This window comes from Nothobranchius furzeri, chromosome 11, assembly GCF_043380555.1.
Source record: "Nothobranchius furzeri strain GRZ-AD chromosome 11, NfurGRZ-RIMD1, whole genome shotgun sequence".
NCBI lineage: Eukaryota > Metazoa > Chordata > Actinopteri > Cyprinodontiformes > Nothobranchiidae > Nothobranchius > Nothobranchius furzeri.
The window spans coordinates 38,743,677-38,764,240 of record NC_091751.1 but is presented as its reverse complement, the minus strand read 5'-3'; the positions used below and the strand labels follow the sequence as shown (position 1 = coordinate 38,764,240).

The window sequence follows — 20,564 nt, the reverse complement described above, 5'->3', positions numbered from 1 at the left end:
TCTATTTTTTCTGTACAGATGCTTTTTACACAGCGCCCCCTGCAGGTCAGTCCCTTCATAGCCGCTCCTGAGGAATTAAAGTATCATCGGCTCACTGTCAGCCCACCCTGCAGTCCCATTGGTGGTCTCAGCCCTGTGATAGTCTCTCCTGACTGGCTGCATTTTTTGTGTTGCGGTTGCGGGGAGCTTTAGCTCCGCCCCCTCCTCTCCCACTCATGCCTCAGAGTAGTTGTGAGTCTGTCCGTTCAGCTTGTCCTTCTTTAGTTTGACGCCGTCCACTAGCTCAAAGTTATAGTTCTCCAGGGCGGATAAGTTCCTGTCTGTCATGCTGCCCTGAGAGCAGGCGCAGTACAGCACCACGCCACAGATGGCGCCCAGAAAGACGCCCAGAGCCGACATGGCGATGATGGTGATGAGGATGGGGTCCAAGGTCTTCAGCATGTTCCCAGGTCCGCCGAGTTCCCCCGTCTCCTGGGACAGGGAGTCCACGGCTACGAGAGACAGACAGAAACCCAAATGAGATGTCTGAGAGTTTTTATTTAACTAAACTGTAACACAAACGGTGCTCACGCAGCATGAAGATGTCCGTGGGTGGAGACGTCGGAGCTTCTGGATCTGAGGTCAAACATCAGAACGATCAGGAAGTGAATGTTTGTTTGCAAACCCGATTAGATCCCATCAGAACTCACCTCTACAGTCCAGAAGGTTCAGACCATCGATGATCTTGATGTTGTCCACTGCCATGTGACCCGGGTTGCGTCGGTCGGCAACTCCTTCAACCACAACCTGGAAACATCACATCAACACTGCAATCAGAACCAGAATAAAAAAAAAAAAAAAAAAACAGAACCGGTGTCTAGCTGAGGTCCTGCTGGGATGGATCGGACCTACCTGGTAGGTGAGGCTGGATCGAGGCAGTAGAACCCGCCCCTCCCTCCACTGGTTGCCCTGACAACGGCTCATGGTCCACAGGACCTGGCCGTCGTCGTCCTCCTGCCTGTACTTGATGAGCAGAATGCCGGCGCAGTCGCCGCTCAGCTGGTACCAGAAGGACATGCACAGGTTGGAGTCTGGCGTGGTGATGGGGAGGCTGCTCAGCCGGGCCACCCTCATGGCCTCGTCCCGGTCCTCCCCGGGTTTGCTGGGTGTGTTTGTGTCCGTCACATGCATGTAGATGAAGTTCCCCGCTCCTCCTGCAGGGGGCAGTAAGACACAAGCGCTGACAGATGAATACATGCAGACATTCAGCCACTCAAGTAATTTCTTCTTTACACTCTGGTAGAAAAGGTCTTCGGCGTGACTCAGAGGAAGCTTTATTGTGAAAATAAAGTCCTGCTAAACTCTCGAGGGTGTTCCGAGCACAAAGAGTCCTTTCAGGTATGAAATATCAGCCTCCAACACCCTGAAGAAGTGAAGGACTCCACAAAGGCACCGAGTATCAGCGCGCTTCAGCAGATCGGCCGACCTGTCGTCACAAAGAGCTCGTTTTTTACTTCTGATCCAGTTAAGTCAAGAAATCAAGGAGAAATCATTCATCTGAGAGCTGCTGTCGTCTCCACGGAAACATCCGTCAGCGCCGTCAGGGGCTGAATGGAGGGAAGGCCAGAGGAGGTGACGCCGCTGATGGATTTCCTTTGTTGGGTTTCTTTTAAAACGCCAAGATGTTCAAGGCTGTTTTCATCTTTAACAGAAAGCTTTAAAACGTTACAAGTTCATCCCGGGTGTGGTTATGAGAGCAGGGCTCTTCTCAGGGACAAAAAACATGATCACTCTGATTCTCTCCTCCTTGAACCGTCACCTTATCGTGGTGGAGGAGTTTGAGTGCCCTAATGATCCTAGGAGCTATGTTGTCTGGGGCACTTAGTGCCCCTGGTAGGGTCTCCCATGACAAATTGGTCTTAGGTGAAGGGTGAGACAAAGAACGGTTCGAAGGATCTTTCATGGCGGTGAAAACGAAGAGTCGGAGTACCCGGCCCGGAGGGTTACCGGGGTCCCACCCTGGAGCCAGGCCTGGGGTTGGGGCCCGTGAGCGAGCGCCTGGTGGCCGGGCTTTCGCCCATGGGGCCCGGCCGGGCCCAGCCCGAACCGGATACATGGGCTCGTCCAACTGTGGACCCACCACCCGCAGGAGGAACATGAAGGGTCCGGTGCAATGTGAATCGGGTGGCAGACCAAGGCGGGAGCCTTGGCGGTCCAATCCCCAGACAAGGAAACTAGTTTTTGGGACATGGAACGTCACCTCGCTGGCGGGGAAGGAGCCGGAGCTTGTGGCAGAGGTTGAGCGGTACCGGCTAGATATAGTCGGACTCACCTCGACACATTGCATTGGCTCTGGAACCCGAGACCTGGAGAGGGGTTGGACACTCTACTTTGCTGGAGTTGCTCCGGGTGAGAGGCGGAGGGCTGGGGTTGGCTTTTTGTTAGCCCCGAGACTCTCTGCCTGTGTGTTGGGGTTTACCCCGGGGGACAAGAGGGTAGCTTCCTTGCGCCTTCGGGTCGGGGAACGGGTCCTGACTGTTGTTTGTGCTTATGGGCCAAATATCAGTTCAGAGTACCCACCCTTTTTGGAGTCCCTGGGACGAGTGCTAGATAGTGCTCCATCAGGGGACTCCATTGTCCTGCTGGGGGACTTCAATGCTCACGTGGGCAATGACAGCTTGACCTGGAGGGGTGTGATTGGGAGGAACGGCCCACCTGATCAGAACTCGAGCGGTGTTTTGTTATTGGACTTCTGTGCAAGCCGCAGTTTGGCCATAACGAACACCATGTTCGAACATAAGGATGCCCACCGGTACACTTGGTACCAGGGCAGCCTAGGTCACAGGTCGATGATAGATTTTGTAGTCGTATCATCTGACCTGCGACCGTATGTTTTGGACACCCGAGTGAAGAGAGGGGCGGAGCTGTCAACTGATCACCACCTGGTGGTGAGTTGGATCAGATGGCAAGGGAACATGCCGCGTAGACCTGGCAGACCCAAACGCATAGTGAGGGTCTGCTGGGAACGCCTGGCAGAAGAACCTGTCAAGACGGTCTTCAACTCCCACCTCCGGCAGAGCTTTGACCACGTCCCGAGAGCAGTGGGGGACATTGAGTCCGAGTGGGCCTTGTTCCACTCTGCGATTGTCGAGGCGGCTGTTGCTAGCTGTGGCCGTAAGGTGGCCGGTGCCAGTCGTGGTGGCAACCCCCGTACCCGCTGGTGGACACCAGAGGTTCGGGGAGCCGTCAGGCTGAAGAAGGAGGCCTACAGGGCGTGGCTGGTCTGTGGGTCTCCGGAGGCAGCAGACAGGTACCGGATAGCCAAGCGGGGTGCAGCAGTGGCAGTTGCCGAGGCAAAATCTCGGGCGTGGGAGGAGTTTGGTGAGGCCATGGAGAAAGACTATCGATCGGCTCCAAAGAGGTTCTGGCAAACTGTCCGGCGCCTCAGGAGAGGAAGGCAGCAACTCGCTCACACTGTTTACAGTGGGGATGGGGAGCTGCTGACGTCAACTGAGGCTATAGTCGGACGGTGGAAGGAATACTTTGAGGAGCTCCTCAATCCCACCAATGCGCATTCCGAGGAGGAACCAGAGCTGGGAGGCCTGGGGATGGACTGTCCGATCTCGGGGGCAGAAGTTGCTGAGGTAGTCAAACAACTACACAGCGGCGGAGCCCCGGGGGCGGATGAGGTTCGTCCTGGGTATCTCAAGGCTATGGATGTTGTAGGACTGTCATGGTTGACACGTCTCTACAACATTGCGTGGTCATCGGGGGCAGTTCCTAGGGAGTGGCAGACCGGGGTGGTGGTCCCCATCTTTAAGAAGGGTGACCTGAGGGTGTGTTCCAACTATAGGGGGATCACACTCCTCAGCCTCCCTGGAAAGGTCTACTCCAAGGTACTGGAGAAGAGGGTCCGATCGATAGTTGAATCTCAGATAGAGGAGGAGCAATGTGGTTTTCGTCCTGGCCGTGGAACTGTGGACCAGCTCTATACCCTTGCAAGGGTGATGGAGGGGGCATGGGAGTTTGCCCAACCAATCCACATGTGCTTTGTGGATTTGGAGAAGGCTTATGACCGTGTCCCCAGGGGCACCCTGTGGGGGACGCTCCAGGAGTATGGGGTGGGTGGCTTTCTGTTAAGGGCCATTCAGTCCCTTTACCAGAGGAGCGTGAGTTTGGTCCGCATAGCCGGTAGTAAGTCGGACCTGTTCCCAGTGAGGGTTGGACTCCGCCAGGGCTGCCCTTTGTCACCGGTTCTGTTCATCACTTTTATGGACAGAATTTCTAGACGCAGCCGTGGTGTGGAGTGTGTCGAGTTTGGTGGCAGGAGAATCTCGTCTCTGCTTTTTGCGGATGATGTGGTCCTCCTAGCTTCATCCAGCTCTGACCTTCAGCTCTTGCTGGGTAGGTTCGCGGCCGAATGTGAAGCGGCTGGGATGAGGATCAGCACCTCCAAATCTGAGACCATGGTTCTCGACCGGAAAAGGGTGGCTTGCCACCTCCGGGTCGGGGGAGAGGTCCTACCTCAAGTGGAGGAGTTTAAGTATCTCGGGGTCTTGTTCACGAGTGAGGGTAGGAGGGATCGGGAGATCGACAGGCGGATTGGTTCGGCGTCTGCAGTGATGCGGACGCTGAGCCGATCTGTCGTGGGGAAGAGGGAGCTGAGCCAGAAAGCCAGGCTCTCGATTTACCGGTCGATCTACGTCCCAATCCTCACCTATGGTCATGAGCTTTGGGTAATGACCGAAAGAACGAGATCGCGGATACAAGCGGCCGAAATGAGTTTCCTCCGTAGGGTGGCCGGGCTCAGCCTTAGAGATAGGGTGAGGAGCTCGGACATTCGGGAGGGACTCGGAGTAGAACCGCTGCTCCTCCGGATCGAAAGGAGCCAGTTGAGGTGGTTTGGGCATCTGGTCAGGATGCCTCCTGGACGCCTCCCTGGGGAGGTGTTTCGGGCATGTCCTGCCGGCAGAAGGCCCCCGGGTCGACCCAGGACACGTTGGAGAAGTTACATCTCCAATCTGGTCCGGGAACGCCTTGGGGTCCTGCCGGAGGAGCTGGTGGACAAGGCCGGGGAGAGGACGGCCTGGAGCTCCCTAGTTGGGATGCTGCCCCCGCGACCCGGACCCGGATAAGCGGAGGAAGACGAGACGAGACGAGACACTCTGATTCTGATCAGTGATAAACCTCTTTCCTGTAAACATAAAGCTGTGCTGCTACACAGATGAGGCGGGACGTCCTACCTGTGTGGTCCAGAGTCGGTCCTCTGTGGACAGAAGGAGCCTCGCTGGTCTGGATGAACCACTCGGCTCCAGAACCCGTCTCCTTGGTCCAGCCGCAGAATGACGAGAAGTCAAAGTCACAGGCGAACCACAGATACGCTGCAGGGAAGAGAGAACGTTTAGAAACCGTCGCACCAAGTCTCCCCTGTCTGGGGAGCCTGACATCATCACCAAGTCAACTTCATTAGAGGGCCTCTTAAAGACACCTTAAGGAGTTAATTGTCCTGCAGCTGGATCTCAAGTATTTTATTAGCTAATGAGGAACCTTCACACACACACATAAAACCCTCCAGGGGGCCACCTCAGGTGTCACAGAAGTTGATCTGGTGACCTCATAAAGCAGCAGATGGGTCTCGTGTTGCATTCATGGACTGATCTGGTAGAAAAGCAACATGTTGTGCTTTTACTGCATCTGAAGCAGCCGGCCGATGAAGAGTGATGAAGAGTAAAGGCAAGAAAACACCCGAACGGTCCAAACTCAGATTTGGGTTTAATATGATGTGAGTTTAAAACTGTGATTCTATTTGATTCTGTCAGAAGCGAAAGTCCAAACAGAGCCTGGAGCGACACCGACAACTCTAAAGTCTCACTAGGAGGAAAATATCAACTAATTAGTTGTGGTTTAAAGCTTTAAACACCAAAGTTACTCTACTAAAGGACTAACAGCCTCCATAAAAAGCTCCTGAGATGGACTCAGAGTTGAGTAGAACCACCATCCAGCTGGGAGCAGGAGGACATGTGGTGTTTTAGAGGCTAATAGGATGCAGACGACTTCAGAGCTTCAACCCCAAACTGTCTCCACGTGATGCTGCAGCTCAGCTAATTGAGACCCAGGAGGCTTTTTATTCTTCCTGTGCAGCTCCTCCCTCCGTCCTCCTCTACCTCATTTTCTTTACTTCTCCACCCTGCTGCTCCGTCAGGTTGTTGTTTACATCAGACGGGTAAAATCTGCTTAATTCACACATCATTAAAGGCTCTAGAACGTTCCTTCGGTTCTGGATCAAAGAAAAAATGTTCCCATTGCATTTATGAAGAGTCGTGTTGTTGGAGCTGCTTTCTCGCTCTCCTGAGTTATTTAAGAACATTCAACAACAAACTCCTCGGGTTACTCGACCTCCAAACTCACAGAAGCTTCTAGGACACAAAAGAATCCTCTAAAACGGTTCTAATTCTTTAAAACTTGATTTTAGTTTTGTTTTAAGACTTTAAAACAAGTTAGATCATTTTTAGAAATGTAATGAACTCCTGCCCTTTATTTAGGTATAGAAACGTGACTCTACAACTGACTGTCGATGTTTTATCTCCACTAATAACACAAGCCTGGAGGAGGTTCTACCTCGTCAGAACGTCACATAAACCACATTTCGTTGATAGTAGCAGGTATAACGGATTTATGATCGATTAGGATGTTTATCTCACCAAGGTAACGGGAGAAAACTACGACATATGTTGGCCTCAGATACAGGTTTTAGTTTTTAAACGGGATGAAAGGAAAACCTTGATGTTGTCCTGATCTGATAAAGAGTCAGTTTCAGCTTCTGACCGCTTAGAAATAAAAGACAAATCATGTTTTTTCCTGTTTCTGGATCAGTAAATATGTTTATTTCCCACAAACATGTAAATACGAAGGTTCTTAAAGGTGTAGGAAACCTGTTTAACTAATACATTAGCAGAGGTCTCTGATTGAATGCCTTACTAGCCGTACTCGGGGCAAAAAAAGCCCAGAACTGCTTGGATCAGCACGGTCAATTCTGCTGCCACACAGAGTGGAGGAGTTCTGCGGTGTGGTGGAGTTGCTAATGCTAACAGTTAGCTTCTACTAGCCGAGACGTTCTCTGCTGTTTCCTGGACGCTAAACCAACAACAGTCTTCCCCGTCGTGAGTCCATGAATGTTAAGTGACAGTGTGACGTAGATCTGTCAGGATTTTCTAATCCTAGAGTTTCACTGTCTGTTTTCTATCAGAAGCTAATGCAGGAGATAGGTGTAGGAGACTATTTTCATGTTCAGCCTGCATGAAAAATCCAGAGTGACCCATTATAATCAGAAATAATCATTAAAATGGTTTTTCAGTGAAGGAAGTCTTTAATGCCCCCAACCCCTGATGTTCTTGACTGTTTCTTTTGCTACAATAGGAGAAAAAAATATATAATGATATAATATATAATGATATAATATATAATAAACACACAACTAGCTTGTTTATATAATTACAAACCTTAAAGTTAAAAGATTTGATTGAATTTAGGACTGCATTATTTATGTACAAAGTAAATAAAAAATACTTCCTGAAAATATTCAAAAACTGTTTGCAGAACGACAAGGTGGATATAAGTTGAGAAGGGAATGACATTTGAAGCAGTATTATGCTCGAACAAAATTGAAAAGTATGTGTATTTCAATTAGTGGAGTTCTTTTATGGAATAGTCTTGAGGACATGGACGTAATTTTGGGGGAGGGGACATGTCCCCCACACTTTTTCCAAAGTCAAGTTTTGACCCCTGCACTTTTTACCATCCGAAAACAACATTACGCTATATTAAATTGACACTGGTTGAGCTCTAGGACCAAGCGGAAAACAACAGTTTGTGTTGAAGCCTGTTTCCCATTAGAGCATACTGTACCCCCCCCCCACCCCCCCACCCCCCCCACCCCCCGTGTCCCCCCACTTCTGAAGTGAAAATTACGTCCATGCTTGAGGAAAGAATCAAAGAAAGTTTAAACAAAGTGCAATTTAAAAATTATATAAAGAATTAATTTTTCAAGATATGGACAAGAGGATCCCTAGTTTGGATGTGTACTGTAGTGATAATATATATTAACGTTATTGTAATTGATGTTGATACTTTTGAGTTGTTTTATTGTGATGTTGTGTTCGGACATTGTTGTATTCTGATTTTTAAAATATTTTTTAAGTATGAGTCAATTGATTTAGGGATAGGTGAAATGAGCTGTGCTTCTTCCTATTCCTTTTCGAACAAGTATGGTTGTGATAAGTTATCTAGGTTGGAAATTACTATGTGTATTGTTTTATTTGTTTGAAATAAAAAGAAAATAAAAACAGAAAAAAAAGCTGCAGATTTGTCTAACCTCTGCTCCACTGAGCCACTGTAAACACGTGTAACGGGAATAATCAAAGCTGGTAAAGTTTTATTTCTACATTAAGGTTTTAAAAGCAGTTTCTAATTTCACATGAATGGAAACGATCCTTTCTAGTGTAACTGGAGCTTAGAGCAGCAGCCTGTGTGTTTTCATCCTGATGATATTTAATAAGAAAGAATAAAATCCACATTATACCAAACTCAATGTTAAAGCGGTTTACGGTTTCCTCTCATGGATCATAGCTTTCCTGTTAATCTGTGGGAGGTGTTAACGTTCCCACCTTCCGGAATACAACAAAGACTATTGACTCTAGATTTAAAGTTAAAAGAGATTAGATGAGGTGGGCGGAGCCTAACTAGAACACTAGAGCACGCTGAAGGGAATGGGCGGAGCCTAACAGAACAGGTGTCCAGCTGGCCACAGGACAGCTAAGGCTACATCGTAGCTCATCCCCACGGCGTGTGAATGACTGACTGTGTTGTGAAGCGCCTTGGGGGGTTGTAGAACCCTAAGAATATTTTTATGACCAGATTAAGCTTTTCATCCTTTTCTGCCTGAACAGACACAATCTCTCCATCTTAAATCTATTTGGTTTTTTTACATGACAAACTAAGAAATTATTATGAAGACTTTAAAATTCTTCTAGATTAAACAGATGATTCAATCTGTGGATCTGATGTAACCCTGTAATTTTACCTGCCCGCTGCTCTCGTTCACTATTAGACTTAACCCCACTGACGGCATAACAGATGAAGAACACTGATAAACGTTCTGCTGCATTTATCTCATCAGCGTTTCCCTCATTTGGGAACTGAAGCCATGAAGAATCCACGTAGGCTAATGGATCCTTCGTTTATGTTTGTATTTGTTTGTCGGGACTCGTTTTGACTGTTTTTTGGGATTTCTAGAATATTCTGTTGGTGAAAAACAGCCGTTGTGTTAAGCCTGACCTCAGAACTGACAGAATTCCTCACCTGGAATGTCCTCACTGGGGTTGGAGCTCATCGTCTCTCCTGTTACAGACAGACGAGACAGTCAGGGTTAGGTCAAAGGTCAAACCCTGCCACCAAACAGATGTCAACACCAACAATTAGTTTTGGTTGTTTACCCGGATCCTCGTACTCGTTGGGCGCCTCTGTCTCATCGACGCAGCGCTCCCGTCCGTCCTCGCAGTCAGCGGACAGCGTGGTGCTGGGGATAGTGGTCGGAGCGGCGGTGGTGGCGCCAAACGTGGTCATGGGCAACGTTGATGCTAGCGGTGTGATGGGAGGAGCCGTGGTGGTGATCTCTGGAGAGGCAGGTGGATGAAAGAAGAAACCAGTTGAACATGGAAGCAATGTTTAGTTCTACAACTGGTTCAAGCCCATCCAAGATGGCCGCCGCAGCAACACTAGCAAAGAGAAAACCGACTGAAAGTCACTGACGTTTTCTGATTTTTATCCCTTTTTGATTTTATCCTGGTAAAAAGTGTTGCTGTTTCTCTGCAGGGACGAACAAACACCAACGCTGTTAAATCCTGGTACAAAGTCTGTGTGTTTATGCAAATAAGACCTGAACAAACACGCGCCGCTACAAATCCCAGCTAGTTTGCATGTAATTAAAGTGTTTGTGACATTCTGAGTGGGACGCAGGTTCGTTCTCACAGCCGAGATACGATGTCACAACTAAGTGGCTGATTTAACTCGACCAGGAAAACATCAGCTGAAGGCCAATCGTAAAACTTTCTCCAGCTGCAGCAAACAAACCGGGCTCGTTTCATTCTGGAGCTTAAAAAGACTTTTATTTTGAAGGTATTGTGTTTTGCACTAAATGAGATTTCTGCAACCTTGTGACGTGACGAACCTGAGGTGTGTTCACGTTTGTATGACAACAGGAAAGAGAAGTCTGGCTGGTTTTCTGCCACAAATGAACAAATTTTCTGCAGTAACAGAAACCAGATCCAGGTCTAAATAAAAACAGAACAACTTTTCACCAATAACTTGCTTAAAATGCTGCGATTAGTTATCCTGTTGACCTTATTTATCTTCCTCCTGACTCTAAATCCACAGATCACAGAGCAAATTCGTCTGGTAGGAGAAACTCAACTCATTTGACCTAAATGCAAGAGTTTATTCTCATTTACCTACAAACAAACAAACAAACAAACAAAGGTTTCCTGCTAAACATACAGGTTTCGTTGATCTAAACTGCTGCTATTTCGGCTCTAAAGGTTCCTGAACTGAAGCAGACATGAAGGTTCTCTAGGAAACGTTACACTCCCTAAGAGAACCGTTACGCCCTGGAAAAATCTATCTGGTTTTAAGTAACATTTGAGTTTAAATATTAAAATGAGTGATTCAAACAAAAAAAAAGGTTTTATGTACTGAAGCAGGTTTGAGTCTAACAGGAAGTGTGTCACTTTTCTATTTTTCTAAAGCAAAAACCATCCAAAGGTGCTGCTGCTGTTGCCATGGCATCAGCTGCAGAGTAAATAAGGCGTCTGTCATTTTCTCTGAGCTGCGTCTCACCTGCCAACCCGCACAAAAACATCACAAAACCTGGGAGACTTTTATGGTTTCTGAGCAAATTCAGATGCGACTCCATCTTTCATGTCCTCTCTGGCTGATTCTTATCTCTGTCCCTGGAGGGGAACCAGATACTCCACCAGAGAGCCCACTTCCCCCTCAGCCTCCTGTGAGGGGGTCACGCCCCTCCTCGCCCTAGTCGGACTGCTGCTGCAGCGCAGAAACAAACCCTCAGACTCTGATCTGCTCACTGCCTCTTCAGACCAGCAGTAAGCAGACAAACGCTGCAGGAAAACACCCAGAATGCATGTGGAACGTCAAGAATCTTACAGCAGCTTTCCTGACGACTTTCTAAATGCTCCAGTGGAGAAATGGATGCTTTAAATTAAAGTGAAGAAATTAGGAGTGGGCGAAATAAAACAGCATCACCGCAAAGAGATGAAAGAATCATCTCTAACAGGAGAACAGAGAACATGTTTCCGCTCGGACCGTTTCAAATGCGACACACGCTGAACTGATGTGATGATTTTTGGCAAAGGTCAAGGATAAAACCTGGAATCTGATTCAGAGGTGTGGAAATAAAAAATCTGTTTCATACTCTTAATCTGCTGAAATATGATGGATAATAAGAACACACACACACACACACACACACACACACACACACACACACACACACACACACACACACACACACACACACACACACACACACACACACACAAACACACAAACACACACACACACACACACACACACACACACACACACACACACACACAAACACACACACGCACACACACGCGCACAAACACGCGCACACACACACACGCACAAACTCACTCACCGTCCAGTTCACAGCCCAGCAGCTCCAGTCGGAGCCCCACCCCCTCGATGGTCGCCCTCTCAGGGTAAATCCGGACGAATCGGGTCAGAAGCGACCCGACTGATCTGAGTTCTGGAGTTTCGTGGTTCTGATTTCCCACAAAGACCTACAAGAAACATAAAGGAGTGTAAACGTGTCTGAGTTGATGCTAAACTGCGGTTTTGTGACATCTTTTCATATTCATAACTGGAAGCACCCGAGAACATGATGTTTATGTTTCTACATCTAAACCACAACATACAACTTTAATTTGTACTAATCGGTCAGTGGAGTGTTGGTGCTGCAGGCGGTGCCAGGCCCGGTACCAGTCCGGTCCGAGCCTCCCTGGTTCTACTTCTGAGTAACAGAACAGGAAACAGAGTAAATGTGAGGAAGGAGGCGTGTGGAGATCTCCATCTACAGTAAACCAGCAGGAGTCTGATGGCTGGACCCGCTCCATATGGAATACATAAAGGAGGACGTGGCACCAAACTGGGCCAGAATAGAACAGGAAACAGGGTCTAAGCAGGGACTTCCTGTTGTGGATCAGAACCAGAGGTCTGTTGGGTTTGATTCACCTTGGGTCTGGTGGTGTTTTCCTCCTTCACCATGGTCCAGGTCTCTCCGTCCAGGCTGTGGGCCACCTTGAACCTCTTCATGAAGACGTTGCGGTCCCGGTGTTTCCCTCCCTGGATCACCAGGCCGCTCATCATCTTGTCCTGGCCCAGGTCCACCTACCCGGGAGCAAACGTCACAGAGACAGAAAAATGGTTCCCTGATCAAAGAACAACTCTAAAACTACAGAAGATGTCTGCTACGTCTGTTAGCATCTATTAGCATCTATTCTCACCTGTAAGCTTGGACAGGTAAAACGTGCACGCACCTGCAGCCACTCGTTCCTGAAAGGCTGTTTGGTCTGCTGGCCAGTCCAGCCCGACCTCCCCGTTAACAACCGGACGTTCTCGGCCACCCAGCCACGGTCGGCGAAGGACGAGGCGCTGATCTGAGCGTCAGAGACCAGACCTGACACCATCCCCAGCATCACAGAGCAGGGGTAGTCTATGGGAGAGATGGGAGGGGGTCTGGATCAGAAGCAGGACTACCTCTACAACCTCTGCTGTGGAGGACAGCTAGCTAAATGTGTTGGTTGGCTCTGTATCTCCTGAATCTACTGCCTGTTCTCCAGCGAGCTACATCTCTCCTCCTGAGACTTGGTTGCAGCTCAGTGGAGAGCCAGAACCGTGTTAGAGGATGATTAATGAGCCTGGAAGGTTCTGCTCTGCTTTACCGTAACGAATAATCGTGTCCTTCTGCGGGAGTTTACGCTCTCTTTGGAGGCAACAATTATTTCAAATCAACAGAGAACGGCGGGAGATTCTCAACCTGCCTAGATGTTGGTTTGATTCATGATGAGCAAAAAGAAAAACACTTTGAGGGAATGTGTGTGAAGCATCTGTAGAAGTAGCTGCAGCTACCTGAAATCCTGCAGCCGTAGAGCTCAAAGCGCATGCAGATGCCTTGCTCCCAGGTCATAGGGCGGATCCGGATGTAGCGAGTCAGAGTGGGTTTGGGGAGGATGGCGCGGACTTCGTCTGTCGGGTTGTGGTTACCCTGAAAGATCTGAGAAGAAAAAAAAACGTTCTGATGTTTATGTTCCTGCAGGAGGAACCCTGAGCTTCACTGTGACCTCACTGTGGGGTACTTTTACTGTGATCAAACAAAAACAACTAAAGTTATAAATGAAAATAAATGGTTAAACATTCTGTTTATTTGGACTTTTAACCCAAATAATCAGGAATAATAATTTAATGCTGTTTCCTTAAATTTCATCTGATTTTGAAACTTCAGATGCTGATTCAGCACTTTAACTTTCCTAATTAGTCGTCACTATTAAATAAATAAAAACAAATAAATAAGTGAGTCACTCGTGGTTACCTTCTGCTTGGAGTCCTCCTTCACCGTGACCCAGTCCTCTCCGTTGGAGCTCAGGTCCACCTTGTAGGAGCGGACGTAGTAATGTTTCTTGGTCTCTTTGGAAATGGCACCCTGAGTCCCGATCGCTGAGACGAATCTGAGAAAGCCAAGGTCCACCTGGAGACACCAAGAGTTACACGAACAGGTAAATAGTGTCCAAGTGAATCGGAATCAGACTGGAAATGTTTTGTTCTTGGTTAGCGAACCGTTAAGGGTCATTGCTGAAATACAATAAAATGCTGAGGTTAGAAGAATTAAAATATAAAATAAATAAATAGTTAAAAACACAAAGATGTTATAATCTAGTTAATTATTTCAGCTGCTAGCAAAAACCAGCTAAACATCTCAAAGTTAGCTAAAGGTAGACAGCGACCTGAGGTTTAACCAATCACACAGTTAGATAACATTTACGTCTGTAGTATAAATATCTGAAGCTTTTATTTTGAAGGCCACATGAGTTTAGACACAGGGTCATGTCACTTTAGCATGCTTGCTTTATACTCAAGAAAGTGTTTCTTACCTAGTCTTTAAACAGAAGTTTTTATACATTTTTATTACATTTAAGCTTTTTTACATATTAGTTAAATAGATTTAGAGCTGTAAACGACCTGGTTTCACCTGGGTGAATGGAAACAGAGCATTAAACGGATTAGAGAGAGAAGGGTTGCAGCGGCATGCTGGAGGGATGAGCACGGTCTACAGAAACATTAGGACTAAATAATGACAAGCGTAATTATTCTATGAAGAAGGGAAGAGTGAGATGGAGCCCTCGCTGTCGAGCACCTGCGCCTTGTTCGATTTAGTAATCATTATTCTGTTTGATCCTGGTTTGAGTGGACACCGACCTAAGAAACCGGTCCGTGTTAAACGGATTGGGAAGTCTCTAGAATGTTTGTGGGAATGTGGGAGCAGCTTGGATTCTTAGCAGCTGCTGCCGGACCTGTCCCGAGTTTGTTTGCGAGTCCAAACGTTATTTTAAACTCGATAAACTCAACGTGTTTAAGTTCAATTATCACAACGGAGGATGAAACCAGTTTAACTGAGTTTAACGTCTCACCACTCTCTAAACATTTCCAAAATTCCAAAAGAAATCCAATTGCAAGTGATTTGATTTAGCTTTTGGTCGAAGATGAATGAAGTCAAACTCAATTATTGTTCTCTTTGCAATGATCAAAGGGGATCATTCTATTTTTAATCAAGCACTTCACTTTTCTAAGAAGTTCTTTATCCCCCTGTGCAGTTCCAGTGACCGAATCCCACTTCTTGAAAACACTTTTTGACTTTTTTAAAATGAAATTATGATCTTAGAGCTAAAAACCAGATAAGGAATCCCTGTTCCGAGGCTGAAATTTCATCTGGCTGCTAATCTATGTACGTGTTTTTAAAGAAAGATGAATAAATTGATGGTTATCATCAAACCGAGCAGCAGCGATAACAGTTTACACTCTTAGCAAAGACCAGAGCTTATCAGGTTGTTCTGGAACTCCACATATAAATTATCACTTTCATTTTCTCTGTATTAGAGCGGAAAATCAGCATGGAACAGAAGTGGCGGCGCTCCAGCTGAAGAGAATCATGTGCTTGTTGAGTTTGGAGCCAGATCTTGTTGTCGATGGTGTGTAATTACAAGAGCGTGGAGATGCTGCTGTAGACGGCGGCAGTCCACGTCTCCTACTGTTGCTTTTTCAGGAAGAAAGAGCAGGGAACGGCACCCTGCAGGTCTCTGCTGACTCCGGGACTGACAAGGAGAGCCCTGGGAAATCAGGTTGCAAGGGATCGCTCGCAGACGCACTCAGGTCTGTTGTCCACTAATTTCCCACGAGACACATCGCTTGTTTACACTAAACATACATCAAAAGGTTGTGTGTGGTAAATGTTGTTGTAGGGACAATCCAGAGCCTACAACCAGCCCAACATGCATTTTGTTAGTCTGTGCTGGGGGAACATGCTAACGGCGCGGCTAACTGCTGGAATGAGCTGTGATGAGAACTGCCAACCACGTGAATCAACAGAATTTCCTTCATGGGAGTACTTAAAACATTTCAATGAAACATTTACATTTATTTAATTACACGGAGGGGGCGGGGCTTAAAACCTGGAACCAGCCACCAGGGTGAGCTGATATTTTACATCTGTATGAAAACAGAGGAAATTCAGATTTTGAACAGAAGCAAATGAATGAATGAATGAATAAATAAAAAACTAAAAACATGTTTACACAAAAACAGCACTCATTGTTAAATGAACAAGGAAAAACTGGCAGCAGAAGTTGATGTATTTCATACGAAGAAAAACTTTTAACTACACTGGGTCATAAATGCACCCATCCTATTCAAGAAAAGAGTTTTAGGGAGTGTGTTTTATTCCTTTGGTAGTTTAAAAACCGTATGAGAGGCGGTAACAATGCTGCCGAAGCGAGAAAGTAGGTTTCCTCACACAGACCACAAACATGCGCACTAGGTTAAGCAAGTCTCCCCGATCAGTTTTACTCCACTCTCATTTCCTGTTTGAAAAATGCACCACAAGGAGGCGTTGCCTGGCAGACAGATCAGGCGGAGCTGTTCACACACACACACACACACACACACACACACACACACACACACACACACACACACACACACACAGGCATTGTGACATCATATGGTACCAGTTAACATCACAGGGTACCTCTTAGCCAATAGAGATGCCAGGTTTAAATTAAAATGCAGTTCAGTGTTTTTACCTGAAGGGGGCACAACACTGACAGTTTTAGGCAGAAATTTTAAATTTTAAATAAGATGCACTAAACTGCCAAACTATTACTTGTGTCTACAGCAGGATAACACACATTTATATAGTTGATCAGCAAAAAAAAGTTGACAGAGGTAGGGTTGGGCATCGTTTGATTTTGAATGACTGATTCCGATTCCAATTCCTCATTTCGATTCCGGTTCCTATCGATTCCCGATTCAGATTCTTTCAAGACATGACATGTTTTAAATGAGCCAGCTAACCACAGGACCTACTTGATGAAATAATCTTAACTTCAACATGAATTTTAATTCTATGAACAATAACATCATCTTCATTTAGACAAAAACATGTTTTGGAGAAAAAAAGAAAAAGACTTGCAGCACAACCAGTGTGTTTGTCTCTGACCACAACCAAAGTCTGGAAGAAGCCTCTGGGATGAGAGGCTAAATGTCTCCAACATATCCAGAAACGTCCAGCTGTTTTCCTCCAGCTGTTTTCCTACAGGCTGCAGCAGCCGTTCAGTCAGAACAGAAAGTGAAACTTAAACATAGCAGCTGTCAATAACAATCTAACAGATTTTAAACATTAAAACTCAACAGAAATAGTTAAAGGAAATAAAAAATGTTATTTATTATTATTATTGTTATTATTATTATTTATTGTGGCAGAAGCTGGTGTGGTCCACCACAGAGAAGCTGCTCTAGCATGATGACTTGAATTATTCTACAGGTTATTGTTCAGCCTTCTGACACACACACACACACACACACACACACACACACACACACAGACAGACACACACACACACACACACACACACACACACACACACACACACACACACACACACACACACACACACACACACACACACACACACACACACACACACACACACGAGTGTTGGTGAGCGTCTGCGTCTGACTGCTGACGCTCCGTGTGTGTTTTTATTCTGCAGTGAGACAAACTTACCTCACACAGTCCAGAGTTTGTTCTCTAAAGCTTCTATTAAAGCCACCGTGTTTGTCACGAATAGAACTAGGAAGACCCATGAAGACGCCAAACACAATGAGAGTAAAATAAAAAGTCTTTATTAGGATGCAGAGTTACCAGAGTTGGGTGAGGCTGGAGACAGAGTCGGAGAGGAGGCGAGGGTCAAAATCCAGATCGGACATGCAGATACGGGGAACAGGCAAGAGGTGAGGTTGAGGACAGGCGAAGGTCATGGAGGCAGGCAGAGTTCAAGGCAGGGGTCAGGAGAAAAACGAGGTCCGGAGGCAGAGATCAGGCAGGGTGGATGGCTGGAGAATTTACTGGCACAAAGTTTTCAATAATCTGGCAGAGACTGTGTAGCAGGATGGTTCATTTATAGCAGGGGAAGCAGGTATGTGAGATGAGCTGAGGAGTCAGGAGCAGGTGAAGTGGATGAAGCTGATTACAGGAACAGGTGAGATGAATGGAGTTGATGGTGGTTGCCAGGGAAACAGGGCTTGTCAGGAGCTTGGTGAGGGGACCAGGTGAGCTGAATGAAGGCTGAAAAATGAGAGTCATGACAGTGTTGACGTATTTTAACACGTTTACGCTGCAGGAGTTAAAGTTTACATTACGGAGAAAAAGTTTGGCAGACGCGTTGGTTTATATCTGGCCGCTGCGCGCCAGGTGGGGGGAGGGAGGGACTCGGTGCTGCACACAAGACAGCTGGTGTGATCAGCTCTGAAAAGTGTTGATCACAATTTGCAGATCACGTTTATTTTTCATGGAGTTCGGCCGCAGATTCCTCTTCTGTTGGCATTCTAGGAATCGAAACTAGGAATCGAAAAAAAAAAACTTGGAACGATTCCGGGAAAAACTAACAGTTGGAACCGGTTCCTATCGATGCTCGATGCCCAACCCTACTTAGAGGTGACTTGTTCTTTTGGTGTGAGTGAGTGTGAGACTGGTTTTTGTATGTCCCTGAGATGGACGGGGACATGGCCAGGGTGTCCCCTGCATTTTGCCTAATGACTGCTTGAGTTAGACAAAGCAACCTTATTGAAGATGAAGAGATTCAGATGATGTGTGAGAACCTCTCATCTACTAATCTGAAATAACTTTCATAAGTCCCTACACCCCCAGCAGGTCCATGAGGTCCAGTGATCAAAGACTACTGGTTGTGCAGCACCAGGCTAAAGGTCAAAGGTGACAGATCATCTGCTGCTGTGGCCCCCAGACTCTAGAACTCTCTCCCCCTGAGCCTGAGATCAGTGGACTCAGTGGTCTCCTTTAAAAAGCAGCTGAAGACTCACATGTTCAAGCTGGCTTTTGTATGACCTTCTTCACCACTCTCTCTTTACTCTGCTCTCCCCACCTATTCCACCTTCCTCAGGATCCACTGATTTCCCTCTTTCCTGTTCACTCTCTCACTTTCTTAACATTTTTTAATCACAATTGTCTATTTTAGCTCATTTTAAATATATCTGTAATAATTTTCTAAATTCTTTTTTATATTTTACATTTTTTGTTTTTGTGAAGCGCCTCGTGATTTTATCTTGAGAGGCGCTATAGAAATGATCTTTTCTTCTTCTTCTCATTAAACCAGCCAAACCTAAGATATTACTGGGGATTTCCTTGCGGACGACTGCTGGAAGATCTTGTGTTTGACTTTTAACTGATAACTGAAGCTTTTATCACCACATTCGTCACAGGAATCCTCTAAAGGACGCGCTGACATTTAGAGAAGAAGGAACATTTTGCTGAAATTAGATTTAGGAGAGTCAAATTTTGATTTTTTTCATGGCTGAGATTCCTGCTGGTCAGTGGTTTATTTTAGGATAACCTTCCTGACCTCCTATCTCCCTGAGAGCCCAAACGTCTTCTCCAGATGTACCAAGTGGAGCTCTTCCTGGTGGCGTCAGAGGCTCAGAAGACAAACAGCAGGGAGTCTATAAATACCCGAATGAAGGAAGCCTTTCCTGCTCTCAATAACAGGATTGGACCATTTTATTCCCAGAAGACGTTGAAATCCAGAGTCTTTAATTCTAACTTTCTTCTTATTGTCCTTTTTACTTTAATCCTACTGGTGCAGTATTTAAGCTACATCCATAAAAATATGGTTTAAGGGGTTAATTTCATCAGCGTACTCATGACGTGAGTCACTACTGCGAGAAAAATGATTTGCAGATTTACAAGGAAGCAGCACAATGAGCTCACTGTCTGCCGCCATGCAGGCCGCCGCGGGGCAACATCCCCCCAACAACATCATAAATAATGTCCCTAAAATAGTGTCAATAAAATATAAATGCCTTTAAATGAATAATGGAGGTGCTCGCTGTTTGAGAGGACAGGCATGTAAGACGTAACCGAGTGTGACAAGATGAATGGAACGCCGTACGGAAGAGGGTTGGGACGGGATCAGAGCGACAGTCTGAGAGTGGCTTCAGTTGGTTTTAAATGCACAACCTCACATGCTAATCCAAGCTAAAGATTCAGACTGCAGATAAAAATGTCTGCTAGTGTAAATCTTCCGTCACCTCCCTGTGGTTTCCCACATTCACTCAGTCCTGATGGGAAAAACGGGATAATCTCACATTTTCCTTGTCATGGGATGGTTGTCTAATTAGTGCTTCATTAAATCACAGAACAGAATAAGTCAAAGAATCCAGCTGGATTTGATTAAAAACTAAAACAGGAAGTCTGAGTGTCTGATGAGAAACGTTACCCAGATCCCAGCGCCTACACCGACACTAGAGACGATCTTTGGTTTAACCGTCTCAGGCTCAAAACAAGTTTTGATAAAAGGACGAACAACTAAGTCCTTCAGGGGTACTTCTGAGTTAAAAAATGCTCATGAAATCCATTTGTGGAGTAACCAGGTAGGTGGGTTTTAACGTTGCAAACGCCTGCCTCCAGAGGGTTAAATAAATATTCTTTAAGAATCAAATCAAACAAACAAAAAAAAAACCCAATGAAATACACGAAACTTTATGCAAATCTTCAGAAATTACAGATGGTCCCATAAATTTAAATCCATCCATTTTCATCCGCTTATCCGGAGTCAGGTCGCGGGGGCAGTAGCCTAAGGCGAGAGGCCCAGACTTCCCTCTCCCCAGCCACTTGGGCCAGCTCCTCCGGGGGAATACCAATG

At 46.3% G+C, this 20,564-nt stretch overlaps 1 protein-coding gene across 1 annotated transcript in view; it reads right to left on the bottom strand.

Moving 5' to 3' along the window:
- Positions 1-20,564, bottom strand: part of LOC107383439 (neuropilin-1a) — a 60,803-nt gene continuing 40,239 nt past the window's right edge. Inside the window, exons 7-18 of the mRNA XM_054743386.2 lie at positions 13,667-13,822; positions 13,207-13,351; positions 12,615-12,790; positions 12,310-12,465; positions 11,714-11,858; positions 9,471-9,650; positions 9,337-9,375; positions 5,223-5,360; positions 892-1,193; positions 690-786; positions 571-615; positions 1-491 (exon numbers count right to left, since the gene is read on the bottom strand). Coding sequence (XP_054599361.2) covers positions 214-491; positions 571-615; positions 690-786; positions 892-1,193; positions 5,223-5,360; positions 9,337-9,375; positions 9,471-9,650; positions 11,714-11,858; positions 12,310-12,465; positions 12,615-12,790; positions 13,207-13,351; positions 13,667-13,822 — 1,857 coding nt within the window. The 3' untranslated portion in view covers positions 1-213. The remainder of the gene's footprint in view (positions 492-570; positions 616-689; positions 787-891; positions 1,194-5,222; positions 5,361-9,336; positions 9,376-9,470; positions 9,651-11,713; positions 11,859-12,309; positions 12,466-12,614; positions 12,791-13,206; positions 13,352-13,666; positions 13,823-20,564) is intronic.